Source organism: Anser cygnoides, chromosome 9 (assembly GCF_040182565.1).
Source record: "Anser cygnoides isolate HZ-2024a breed goose chromosome 9, Taihu_goose_T2T_genome, whole genome shotgun sequence".
NCBI lineage: Eukaryota > Metazoa > Chordata > Aves > Anseriformes > Anatidae > Anser > Anser cygnoides.
In genome coordinates this window covers 2,583,184-2,595,572 of record NC_089881.1, presented here as the reverse complement: position 1 = coordinate 2,595,572, position 12,389 = coordinate 2,583,184, and the positions used below count along the sequence as shown (strand labels likewise).

Sequence of the window (12,389 nt, the reverse complement as noted above, 5' to 3'; positions counted from 1 at the left end):
GATGTTAAGGAACTGCTTCATCTAACCATTACTGAAACATTCAAACAAGAAGTGGCAAGCTTATCTGAAGCTTAAGTAGCTTCATAGATGTTGTACTCATATTTTGCTTGTTAGTAGATGGGAAATCTACCCACAGTTATCTAATCAGATCAAGTTATTTACCCACAGGACAATGGCTTTCCTCATATGTAACAGTGAAGCAGACATCAGGCAAAACCATGCCTTACAAACAATCCAGTGCACTAAATCGTTAATGTAATTATACTCAATAAATACTCTACATGATGGATTGCTCATTATCTATCACATTCAAATTGGCACTGAAGCCATCACTGTAGGTCCTTGATAAAACTGTTCCTCTGTAATTATTCTGAACGTAACAAACAACAGCAACTAGAGAAAAAAATTAAGATCTGTGACATTCACAAAAAAGTAATGGACTAAAATAGAAATCCATGAGCACACACACGCAGACACAAAACACGAGTTCAAAGGGACTAACCAACTTACCGAGAGAAAGCGATTTAGATCTGGAAAGTCAAATACACTGGCAACCTCAGATAACATGTCCAGAGCCATTTCTCTGTGGTGAGCAGCTTCTTGTTGCCGTAGCTCGTTACCCTGGCATGGCACACTCAATACTGCCATCTGGCTGGAGTGCAGGGATTCCACCAGAAACTAAACATGAAGAAATAGCTACTTAATGTTACTCTCCCCTTTTTTTGCTCCCTAAGCAAAAAAGTTGCACTCTCCCTATGCACCTACTTTTCTTTTCCATTTATTGCACACAGATTCAGTATTATTACTTTGTGACAGAACTAGATCAATAATTGCATTTAATTTTGCAATCTTGAGCTGAGATACTGCACATAATTCAAAAAGAACACTCAAAACTAGAAAAGTCTGAATCTAATAATCATATTTTAACCAGAACTTCTGACTTTAGATAACAGGTAAAACGCATTAAGAAATCAACCGTGGCATTATTATGTCTGTAACAAAGGCTGACTTCAATTCCAATTTTATACCCTAGCCTCCTGTGACAATGGTACCATAGCAATGCAAGAAGATATAGGGCATCCAGGAAATAAAACAGAAAAGCAATACTGCTGAGGGGAGAAGACCATGACAAAGTCAAATATTTCCTATTCCTTCCTGAATGTGTTTTTGTTTTTTTTTTTTTTAATTTCTTTCCTATCCTTTGAGACTTCACCTTGTAAAGTAGACTATTTTTACCTTTAATATCGTTTTTAAAATACACTAAATAGAACCTAAATATATGCCTTTGTATGTTACCAACTCTTTACTTTTTACCTGACAGATAGGTTTCTTGTACTGACTGAAAAAAGCTTGCAGTTTTATGGACTTAGCTGCTGCCAGGGATCGAATTTCTGTGTATGCTGCTCCAGCCACAGAAGCTGACTTGGACAACAAACAGTGCAACAAATGCAAGAGGGCAAATGGTACCAAATCTCCTTTGGATGCCCTTGGAAAGCAAGTAGAAAAAAAAGAAAGTAGAAAGAAAATTAACCATTGCACTAATAAAATTACTTAATATACAATTATCACAATGCAAAACAACTCATCATTGTATATAAATAGCTTATCTGTACTTGCAACAATAGGACAGGAAAAAAAGGGGCATATTCCGTATGAATCAAGAGATTAATACAGCTGCAAAGGACTCTGGACAAAGCCTGAGCTTGAAATAAGTACATTTAAAGTTACATTTACACTTGAACAAAAACTTACTGTGCATTGCAAACTGACAGTACATTGCAATTTTCAAGATATTATCAAAAATACCTTCCAATATCTCCTGTTGTGAGAATCAAGGTATCTTTAAGCTCATTATTTCTTGATATTTTGGCATTTGTATAGGCTTCTTTCATTCTTGAAACAAAGAGCTAGATCACATAAAAACAAAAGAATCATTTTGAAGGGTCTGACATCAGTAAAAGAAAAACAACAAAAATTAAGTATGAATTCACCTCTTTTATGAATCCTTCTTCAGAGTCTAAGGATTCTAATATGTTCTTTATACAGTCGCTGAAAGCCACTCGTACATCTTTGTCTGGATCTTCCATTAGATTTAATAAAGACCCAATGAGAATTTTCACACTTGACTCATCACTGTTAAAATCCAGATGTTTGCAAAGGTGAGGTATATTTTCTATAAACGCTGAGCAGCATGGGTTGGAGGAGGAAAGAAAAAGATACTTTTAATGTTTTTTTTCTTTTTTTAAATATATTGAAGTAAATAAAAGCATTACAATTCAGACATAAAGCACGTAATATTTACTCTCTTGAGAAACGAGTAAAAAACCAGAAGAGCTATTTCAAATCTAGATTTTATCAAGTATTACATTCCTAGACATAGACACAAACCAAAATTAAGCATGGTAATTTAACAAGAATGTCATGACAATATCTAACATTAGCCTTGGTATCAACTGAAATACCAAATTTCAAGCACTGTCTAAGCTACAAAAAAAAAAATAGAAAAAAGGAATGGAGAAAGGTACAGTAGTAGTGGCACAGAACTTTGTACAGAAGCACAGTAAAAATAAAATCACATACCTAGTTTTACTGAACTGGATACTTGGTTCTCAAGAAGAGTAAGAAATGGCTTGAAAACACAGGCTTGCACAGAATGAGTCTTTTCATGAGCAGAAGTCACAGTAAGGCTGCTACATAAGATATCATAGGTAACGTGCCTAATATCAGAGTCTGCTGAAGGAGGTTGTACACTGAAAGTACCAGAAAGACAGCAAGATAATTTCCCAACTATAGCAGCACAAGCCTCCTTGACTAGCTCAGACTCATCTTGGATTTGATTTCTGAAATGGAAACAAAAATGAAAACATTTTAATAGATTGCTTATCTAGAAATTTGCTTTCCTACATTGTCTGAATTCTTTAACTATACTGGATGTATTATTTGGACAATTTAAGGATCTGCTTCACTAGATTATCTTTTTACTTTTCAAATCACTTCCAAGTTTTCTTAAATGGTTGAAGTTGCACTGGGCATGGTGAGTCTGGTATGTTACAAAGAAAGTGAAGACTACAGACAATGGAACAGAAAAGAGCATGAAATATACACAAAAGAAAGAGAAACTATAAAGACTTTAAAAGACATATGGACAAATATTTTAGTGGCAAAGACACCGCCTTACCTCTCCTTAGTTTAAAATTGTTGTTTAGAAATGGGGTCCTACACTAGCAAATTAATTTGTATACAGACACAGTAAGTGAATTCTAGTCTACCTTCATTTACACACATTCTGCTGATATATTTTATGCTTTCTAAAATCAAAGCCTAGTAAGTTCTGGATGAAGTAGAAATAAAAATAAAAAAATAAATTTTTATTTCAGTGCTTATAATATAGTTCTAATATGTGTGGTTTTCTTCTTGCAAGAAAAGATGTATTAATACATACAAAAGAGCTTTGGGAATTACAGTGCAGGACGTCATGCCTTGTGGATGAAGCAGGAGAGAGAATCCTTTAACACAAATAGCCCGAATTACTTCATGGGGACTTTGTAGTGCCCAATGATAAATGGATTTTCTCCAATCCAAACGTATGTTGTTTGGGAAGAGAGACAGGAGGAACGCACAGTGTGACTGAGTTTGGGGTGCTAAAGAGAAAAACAAAGCAGATAATTACTTGATTTAAAATTTGAATATTGTTAATAATCATAAAAGGACAAGGAAAATAATTTCCTGAGAGATACTAGATTTTATACACTTTAATATACTTACAGAAACTCTGTGCAGTTTTTTGACTCAAAGCTAGAGGATCAATCCCAAAAGCAGATGTTTTAAAAGAATCGTCAGGATGGCTGCAAATCCAGGGCAGAGACAGCATTCCACATAAATTGTCAAGAATCTGATCACTCAGTGGAATTTTTACTAGAAAAAAAAAAAATCCAACATGACAGCTGTTTTTATGCAAGCTCTGTATAGACTCACATTATGTTAATTTAGTACAGATTTTTTTTCTATCAACAAAGAATGGTATCAATACAGGTTGATACCCTACATTTTATACATATAATATAACGCAGCCTTATATGAAAATAATCTAAACATTTCATGAAGTGGCAGCAGGTAATATGTGAGCGGAATTAATACAGCTCTGTCATCCCTGGATTTGTATGAAAACTCAGGTGGATTTTGGGACGGCTATTAAGCTGAACTCAGAATACAACATCATTCTTAGAAGACTCTCTGTCCCCCATCTTACTAGCTGCTTTAAAAAATAACCAAACCAACCAACCCACCCACACAGGTTCTCTGTAGTTTAGGTACACTTCCAGCATGCCAAGTTCTGATGAAAATGATTAGAAGCTATGAAGTCTTTAAGCGAAACAGAGGTAGTAAGGCATGCTGCCTCTGTGCATTTTAAGAAGGAAACTAGTTGAAAATTCATTTCAAAGACTTGTAAATCACATTCAAAATGAATACAAAGAAAGCTCTCTAAATAGAGAAAAAATGTTTTTGTTTTTTTTTTAAATTTAACCATTTTTGTACAGAGTTCTAACACAAGATGTGTAATTTCAGTACAACAAACCAATTTAGTCAGATACATTCTTAGCTTACAAAACCAACAAAAACCATGCTATTTTAAACGATTTCTCACCTTGTGCATACAGCAAAGCATCAAAGATTTTCACTATTCTGTCAACCACTTGTTCTAGGTTAATAATTTGCGTAGCAGCCTCTAACAGGCTCCTACAGACTTTCACTACTCTTGTGATAAAATCAGAGGAAATCCATATGAACTGCATGTTCACCAGAGAATCTGAGGAGCTTGGAGTATTCTTGCATGTGTCAGTGTTACACGGATGAGTTACTTTATGATCTATACTGTTAAAAATAGAAATCATATGATCAATGTAACAGACTATAAACATTTACTACTGTAATGCTTTTAAGCAAAGGTGATATATAATTGTACTTCTTCAAAACATGCAGGACTTATCCAATACTTGTCCTGAGACATGGGGCAAGTATTAAACTAATCCACACAGATCATAACAGTTACAAGAAACTATTGGTCTCAGTTTCACCTTGGTACCTTTACCTGGTAGAATTTGTTGGGGGAGAACAGTGAACTACGCACAAAGCAGCTAGTCGGAGAATTACAGTAATTCCTTCTACAGTCTGAAGGATATCCGCTCTCACAATTTCTTTCTCGAGGATAAGTATTAAGGATGCAGCTTTCTTTGTGATGGCATTCCACAGTGTGCTCTTCAAGTTCATGTTTACTGGGTTAAGTCTGTAATTTGACCATATTAATTATTTTCAAACATATGGGTGTGTTTTCAGTGGTTCCCACCTGCCCCCACCACCACCAGAAGAGAGAAAACATAACAGCAAAAATAGATCTAATCCATGTTAGATACAGGACTGGAGGATTAGGAAAATAACAAACGAAACTTTAGCTTAAATGAGCGTTTTGGGAGAACAAGATACTAATTCTAAAATCCAACATGAGGCAAATCAGACTTATCTGAAAGGCTATAAAGGTATTAGTTTACCATCCTTAGATTGTTATGACAACCAGGGTATTTCCTGATGACTACAAAAAGGCAAATGTCACACCCAACTATAGCCCTGCCAGCCTAACCTCAGTCCCCGGGAAATTCTTCCCTAAACCCATTTCTAGCCACATAAGAGAGAAGATGGCAAAAGAGATGGCAAGCAGCTTTGTAAAAAAATGACATAGTGGACCAGTGGGAAGTTGAATAGAAGAGACCAGTGTGTCCTTGTTGCCAAGATGGTCAACTACATACTGGGCTGTATTATCAAGAGCAAAGGCCAATCCCCACATCTGGAGGCACCACATCTGGAGTACAGACAGCACGCTGGAGCCAGTTTTGAGTGCCCAAATACAACAAAGAGATCAATATGCTGAAACAAGTGCAAGATAATCAGAGAGCTAAAGCAAAACACAAGAGGCCAATGTAACTGGGTTTGGTCACCCCCGAACAACCCGATTTAACTTGACTTGTTTTGAGCAAGTCCAGGTCAACAGTATAGCTATGTAAAAGATTCTACCACTCCTTATATATTCTCTCAGCATTTGTTTTCAATGTGTAGAAATTAAAATAAAATAATTCACACTAAACACAATAAAAATAAAAATACAGTCTCTTTAACTGAAGTTTAGCTTAAAAGTCATCTGTAGATTCAGATCTTTCAAAAGATCATTCAGACCTTTTCCAAACATCTTCCAATGTGACTGTTATGAAAAAACTGCCTCAAAATAAAAAAAAAAAAAAAAAGCATTTCTTATTATTCCCTAGCTAAATTACTATCAAGTGGTTACTGAGTAAGTGTCATACATTACTGGTGTAGGTGATTTCTTTGGACGCTGTGTAGATAGGCTTAGCCGTTGTCTTTTCTCTGGAACTTCATCACTGCTGCTGCTCCACCCATCAGTATCAGAAGTATCCAGCTGGTTCTGATGAAGTTCCTGCAGTATTTCTTCTGTTCGTGCTTTTAATGCTGTATAAAGTGGACTAACCAGGTACTGGAATGTACAAAGAACAGAAGTACCATGATTTGTGTTATGCCTTACTTCCCAAAGACATGATATTATTATTTCTGACATCAAACAGAAAATTTTTAAACATTATGGTAACATCAAAGTCTTAAAAACCTTTCCGTACAAGAATCTTAATTACATGATGAATGAAGTTTCCTGTGTTCCCACCAGAGAGAATGCAGCTTGTTCAGCTGTTTCCCAGCTCTTGCCATAGTACCTGGCTACTGAAGCCATCAAAATAGACATGAGTTTAAAAGACAACAGATACAATATGCATGTGGGTGCACGGGGTAAGCCAGAACACCCAGCACACCCACATCTCATTATTTTAAATTAAACCTTTCTGTCTCCCTGTCTCTAAAAAGTATGACAATGCATAGAATTAGAAGGGAAAAGCAGCTCAGATGATGAAGGGAAATTACTTGTTAAGGTACCCTTGTTTAACCCTATTCTGTACCTTAACCCCATTGTATAATACAGTTGTAAACAGATACTTGTGCCTGCATAGCCTCTCAATAGCTTAATATATTTCAAAAAGAGAGGGTTCAGCTATGTTAAATTAAAGAATTATAACCTATAAAAATACATGAAACAGCTGAGTAACAAGGAGGAATACCAATCAAATTATCCAACTAATATAGTATTTCTTGGATTTTCTTCCTTGCACAGATACAGGGTTATGTACATTACCTATTTGCACGATGAACAGTTTTAAAAATCAACCTACCTCTTGTTCTTCGTGAGTTCCAAGCACATTCACAAAAATACTGCATATGGTATTGATATGGGCTTTTCGCACTTGTAAGGCAGATTCATAGCCAGGTGGAACAAACTCCAGAAAATATTGCAGTATATGGCAAAAAGCAGCTTTCAGCTTTTCAGAGTGAAGACACCTAAATACATCTCCTTCAAACAACGCACAAAGCTTCTCTAGTAGCATATTCAAATAGACAGGTTCAATATTTTTGTAAGAATCTGCTTCAAAAGGTAACAGTGTCCTCACCAACAGTAAGAGTTCTCCAAAAATTTCTGATTCTTCAGTATCCATTTCAGGTGCTGATTGTAGAATTCCAAAAAAGACGGTGAAGAAAACACTGGCCAGCTGTTCTGGAGGTCCTCCCAAATGGATTAATTTTATTAAAAACTTCACAGACAAAGCTTTAACTTTTGGACTACCATACTCCAACAGGGAGCAACCTATCCCCCAGAGAATAGTATCTTGTCTTACAAAAAACACATCTGCAACAATATGCGTCAGGATAGACAATAAGATAACTTCCAAACATTCTACATTAGGCATACCCATCAGCTGTAATGGTGCCAGTCTTAAATATCCCACACTGTCACTTGTGTTGCTTGAAAATCTCTTCACAGTCACCGGCCATACCAGCACATCTCCCCAGAGGTGCTTTTGTGCATCTCTTTCATGCAGGAAGATTAAATCTTGGAAAAGCTGTAGCAAGTCTTTTGTCAGTATTTCAAAGACGGAGCAACCCCTCATTTTAAACAGAAAAAGTAAGGAGCAAATGACATCACAAATGTTCTTGTGCAATGTGTTGCAGTTTGGAGTTGCGGCAATTCGGAGAAGCCTCGTTATGATCCAGTTACTAAATTCTAGGACAACAAAAAGAAACAGCACTCAAAACTATTAAGACAAAAAACAAAGCCTCCTACTAAAAAGCACCTCCTTGAGAGCAAATTACTCATCAGTAAAGAAAAAAAAAAAAGAATAAAAGAATAAAAGAAATTTCACTGAGAAAAACGTGTAAGCTTAGTAAACAGAAAGCTTTCGCAGGGACATTTCATCAGGAGATCTTATTGAAAACCAGGAAGGGATTGGGGGCAGGAAGAGAAGACTGATTTTAGAGTGGGTAGTTCCAAACATTTTTTTTCACCTCAGAAAATCCCTCAGGCAATAACTATTTGTATAGGATATCTTATCAATGTTAGCTGGGCAGTATCATAATTACGAAGCAAAAGTACTGAATAAGGTCAAACTCTGTTCTCATAAATTACCATTATCACACACGTAAATCAATTCACTTAATAAAAGTCTATCATAAGTTTCATAGGTAATGGAAAACTTACCAATTTCTCTTTTCCCTATTTTTTTTTGTATGAATACATCAGCAGAAAATTTAAATCCTGTAAAAACCAAACCTGAATATAAACACTTTCAAACTCACCAATGGAACTGCATTCCGTGTCCTCCTGATTTCCACCCACATTTACAAACATAAGGGGGGAAGATTTCATGATATGTTGAATAAAATCTAGTAGCATTACAGAACTTGGCTGTGAATCTGATTTCTTAATGAGTTCCAAAGCAACTTTAAAAAAACAAGAAGACATTTCTGAATTAGTATTCCAATAAACCGATTTCATGAATTTTGTTCATACCTAAAACAGGAGATGAAGAAATTTATTATATAAAATATTATGATACGTTATCAATCTGAAATGTACCGTTTTAGTCCATAAAAAAAATTTTGAGGTTATTGTAAACCCTGTACATGACACCAAACTGTATGAAGTAAAATATAAATTGCTCAGAATAAGTACTATTCATTAACACTATTTCCATTCATTTAGTTAGTACTATATCCAGCTCTTTGATTAGTGAAAAATAGCAAATAGTTAACAGTTTAATTTGTAATCATGTTTTCCTAGATTTAAGATCTCTGTAGAAAAAAACACCAAGAATTGTTCTAAAGCTGCAAGAAATCAAAGATTTTAAGTTTCAACTTCAGCTTACAGAATCAAGTTTAACAAAACATTAGAGATATCTAGTGCTGCTATACAGCTCTCTTGAAGCAAGTATCTGAATCACATCACATTTATCCAAATTCCACAAGGTTACTTAAAGAGCACAAGAAGGAAACTATCCCAGATTTAGATAGCAATTAACCAGAAAAGTTACATGGTAAGGATAAAATACAATACTTACATATTTAAAAACAATAGTTAAGAACAGGCTTTTTTTTTTTGTTTTTTGGCAATTACACATTTGTCTGAAGTCACTTCATATCACAAAAGCAAATTCATTCAATTACTAACACTTGTTGAAGTGAGATGTAACTTTGAGAGAAGGGTGGTTACTTAAACTGTAAATCACATTTAAAATTTATCAGTTTGAAAGATAGGGATGTAATACTTACCCACATCTACATCTGTAAGAATTCTGTCAATGAACTGGCAGAGTATTTGTCTTGGTTTCTGAACAACTGTATTGTATTCTTCTGGACTAGCACTGAAATTAAAAGTACATTACGTTATCTATTTTAAAACATTAAATAATTTAAGTCTACCTCAACAACACAGTGTTATACACAGAAACAGGTATTTTTTTCTTTCAGAAGTCTTCAAAAATAAATGCAGATGGTTTTCTTGTTTTAGTGACCAGCATATTATACGTTCTTCTCTCCCCTTATTTTTTATACATGCAAAGTTGTATGAAATGCTGAAAATTGTTTAATTTTATTATGCAACTACGTTTGATATACATTAAATACGCTTCTGACCTATTATACCCACCACCACAAAGCAAAACAGTTGTTTTTTTTTTTTTTTTTTCTGCCCCAAAGGTTTGGGGCAGAAAAATAAATTGAGTATCTGTTTCACTTTGGGAATTAACAAAATTATTCAGCTGATTAGCTACCAGTATGTAGGGTAAGAGGTATCAACAGCAACTGCTGAGGTGATTACCATGTCAGGTAACTTTTTTAGGTCAAATTTTCAATATTCAACTGTAGCTCTTTGTGAACTAGTTGACTGCCACAGAACAAGCTGCTATCCTGATGCTGCCATTAGAACTCTGGATACAAACACTTCTCTCTCTGTGTACGGATGGAGCACATACATGCCCCAGTCATGAAATGCTCCTATACTGGTTTAATCTTTGTCCCAGTGCAGCTTCCTTCAGCTGAGCTGGAGAGCAGTAGGTTTTGATCTGTGAGAACATGTGTAGCAAATGACCATAGTACGCTGAAGTAAGTAGGTTCATTTCACCTTATACAATGAAGACTGCAGCAAGGGTAGGAACATGCCAAACACACTGTGGATGGCTTCAGCAGAGGCCATACGGGATGGATTCCTACCATGCTTGTTATAAACTCAGATGTCCGTCTAGCTCTTTAAGCTATCTATCTTCCCTACAAGCTGAACAACAGTGATGTGAAGTGTTATTTTGTATGTGCTCTACCTACCCAGCACAAGAGATGGGCTTTGCTTATGACATTACCTCAAGGAGCAAGGAACCCAAGCTCCAAGCTTTCAGCGCTGCCACAACCTTCTCTCCCTCCCCTCCAATTTGTCACCAGCAGTACACTATTAGTGCTGCTCTTTTGGGATTACAAAGCCTTTTAAGTGGCAATATTAAAGGGAATGAAAGAAATTCAAGGACCACAAAAAACTTTAAAATACAAGGGAGGTAGAACCGAAGCAAAGAAGGCAGTTCCAGTGGTGCCACCATCACAAGGGATCTTCAGGAGCGTGTGCTTAAAAGACAACATCTAAAGCCTTGCTTCCAACTCTTTCGGGCAGCCGCAGATGACACTTAAACAGGACACGCTTCTGACTACGTGCAGCTCGCATCCATCCCGCGGGAGGCATAGGATGGAAAGTAAACCCGATGAGGGAGGTACCACTCGGGGCAGTGGTGGGGACGAGAGGCCGAGCCGGGCCGGGCCCCGCTCCCCAGGGCCACCAGTCGGGGCAAGGGCAGGGGCCGGGCCCCCCGCGGCCTACCTGCCGAGCTCCCGCAGCGCGGGGATCATGGAGGCCATCTCCAGGCCCTGCTCCGCCATGCCTCCCGCTTCCACGCTTCCACGCCTCCGCTGCCAGCCGGCAGCTCGCCCGCGTCCCCCGGCGGCGCTCCGCCTCCAGCCGCTTCGCGCCGCGCTGCGAAGGCGCCGCGACGGCCGCTCCCCGCCCCCTGAGGCCCGGCCCCGCCGCACGCAGCCCCACCCCCCAGGCGCCCTCAGGCGCCCTGACCGCCCGCCGCCGGGCGAGGCGTGAGGCGGCCGCGGCGGTCCCGCCCCTACTCCCTTCACGCCCTGCCATTGGCCGTGGGAGCTGCCCGTCCGGTCTCCCCGCCCTCCTGATTGGCCCCGCCTCGCCCGCCGGCAGCAGGTGGTGAGTGCCCTGCGGGGTGCGGCGGCAGAGCGGGCGGCGGCGGCGGCTCAGGTAGGGAGTGGGAGAGTCCTTCAGGGCTGCTGCTCCTGGGGGCTGCGGGGAACTCTTGCTGGCCAGCTCCTTTAACAGGCGGCTGATTCTGTCCTGATAAATGCACATGGGCTGTTTAATTGAAAATGGTAAGCTGTGTTGGTCTTCCAGAGGTTGCTGACATAGGAAGGGGCTGGGGGACTTCGAGAAGCTGTAAGACATAACTAGGTTTTATCTTTGTTGTTTTTTTAATAAATGTTGTAGTGTTTTCTGCTATCTGACTTCATAAAATATTACCCTTTAAGAGTAATTCCTAGAGAGAAAGCAAAATCCATACAGCTTTCTGTGCTTTAAGTAATACTTTGATGCTCCAGGAAGACCAGGTACGTCTGGGTTTTATTTTTAACAGAGAATTTTCTGTGTGATTCAGATTAAGAAAAACTTCTTAAGACAACTTAAAAACAGTATTCTGAATGCAAACGTCCAAGCCTGAGACAGGCTTGGAAGAAAGCTTTCTTGGCTAAGAAAGGTGTGACTTGCACTGCTTGCTAATTTGATGAGTTAAAATCCCAGAGACATAATCCTTGGTAAATTTAGGAGAGATGGCAAGGTACCTGCTGGGATGGTAGAGGAGTCTGAACAGGATGTATTATTCTTTAGCTTTCAATCT

At 38.1% G+C, this 12,389-nt stretch overlaps 2 protein-coding genes across 5 annotated transcripts in view; one reads left to right on the top strand and one right to left on the bottom strand.

The window, feature by feature from the left end:
- ATR (ATR serine/threonine kinase) overlaps window positions 1-11,496 on the bottom strand; it is a 43,903-nt gene extending 32,407 nt beyond the window's left edge. Inside the window, exons 1-14 of one of the 2 annotated variants that reach the window (XR_007162963.2) lie at window positions 11,303-11,496; window positions 9,715-9,806; window positions 8,743-8,886; window positions 7,284-8,170; window positions 6,354-6,541; window positions 5,090-5,284; window positions 4,646-4,872; window positions 3,766-3,915; window positions 3,443-3,641; window positions 2,581-2,840; window positions 1,992-2,182; window positions 1,807-1,907; window positions 1,315-1,486; window positions 511-678 (exon numbers count right to left, since the gene is read on the bottom strand). Coding sequence is in view for 1 of the 2 variants with exons in the window: in XM_048062902.2 (XP_047918859.2) it covers window positions 511-678; window positions 1,315-1,486; window positions 1,807-1,907; window positions 1,992-2,182; window positions 2,581-2,840; window positions 3,443-3,641; window positions 3,766-3,915; window positions 4,646-4,872; window positions 5,090-5,284; window positions 6,354-6,541; window positions 7,284-8,170; window positions 8,743-8,886; window positions 9,715-9,806; window positions 11,303-11,361 (3,033 nt within the window). In the remaining variant the exon portion in view is untranslated. The remainder of the gene's footprint in view (window positions 1-510; window positions 679-1,314; window positions 1,487-1,806; window positions 1,908-1,991; window positions 2,183-2,580; window positions 2,841-3,442; window positions 3,642-3,765; window positions 3,916-4,645; window positions 4,873-5,089; window positions 5,285-6,353; window positions 6,542-7,283; window positions 8,171-8,742; window positions 8,887-9,714; window positions 9,807-11,302) is intronic. The other variant, XM_048062902.2, reaches the window with a different exon arrangement.
- Window positions 11,497-11,630: 134 nt separating this feature from the next.
- Window positions 11,631-12,389, top strand: part of PLS1 (plastin 1) — a 41,024-nt gene continuing 40,265 nt past the window's right edge. Inside the window, exon 1 of one of the 3 annotated variants that reach the window (XM_048062915.2) lies at window positions 11,631-11,740. The gene's annotated coding sequence lies outside the window, so the exon portion shown is untranslated. The other 2 variants (XM_048062919.2, XM_048062916.2) reach the window with 2 other exon arrangements.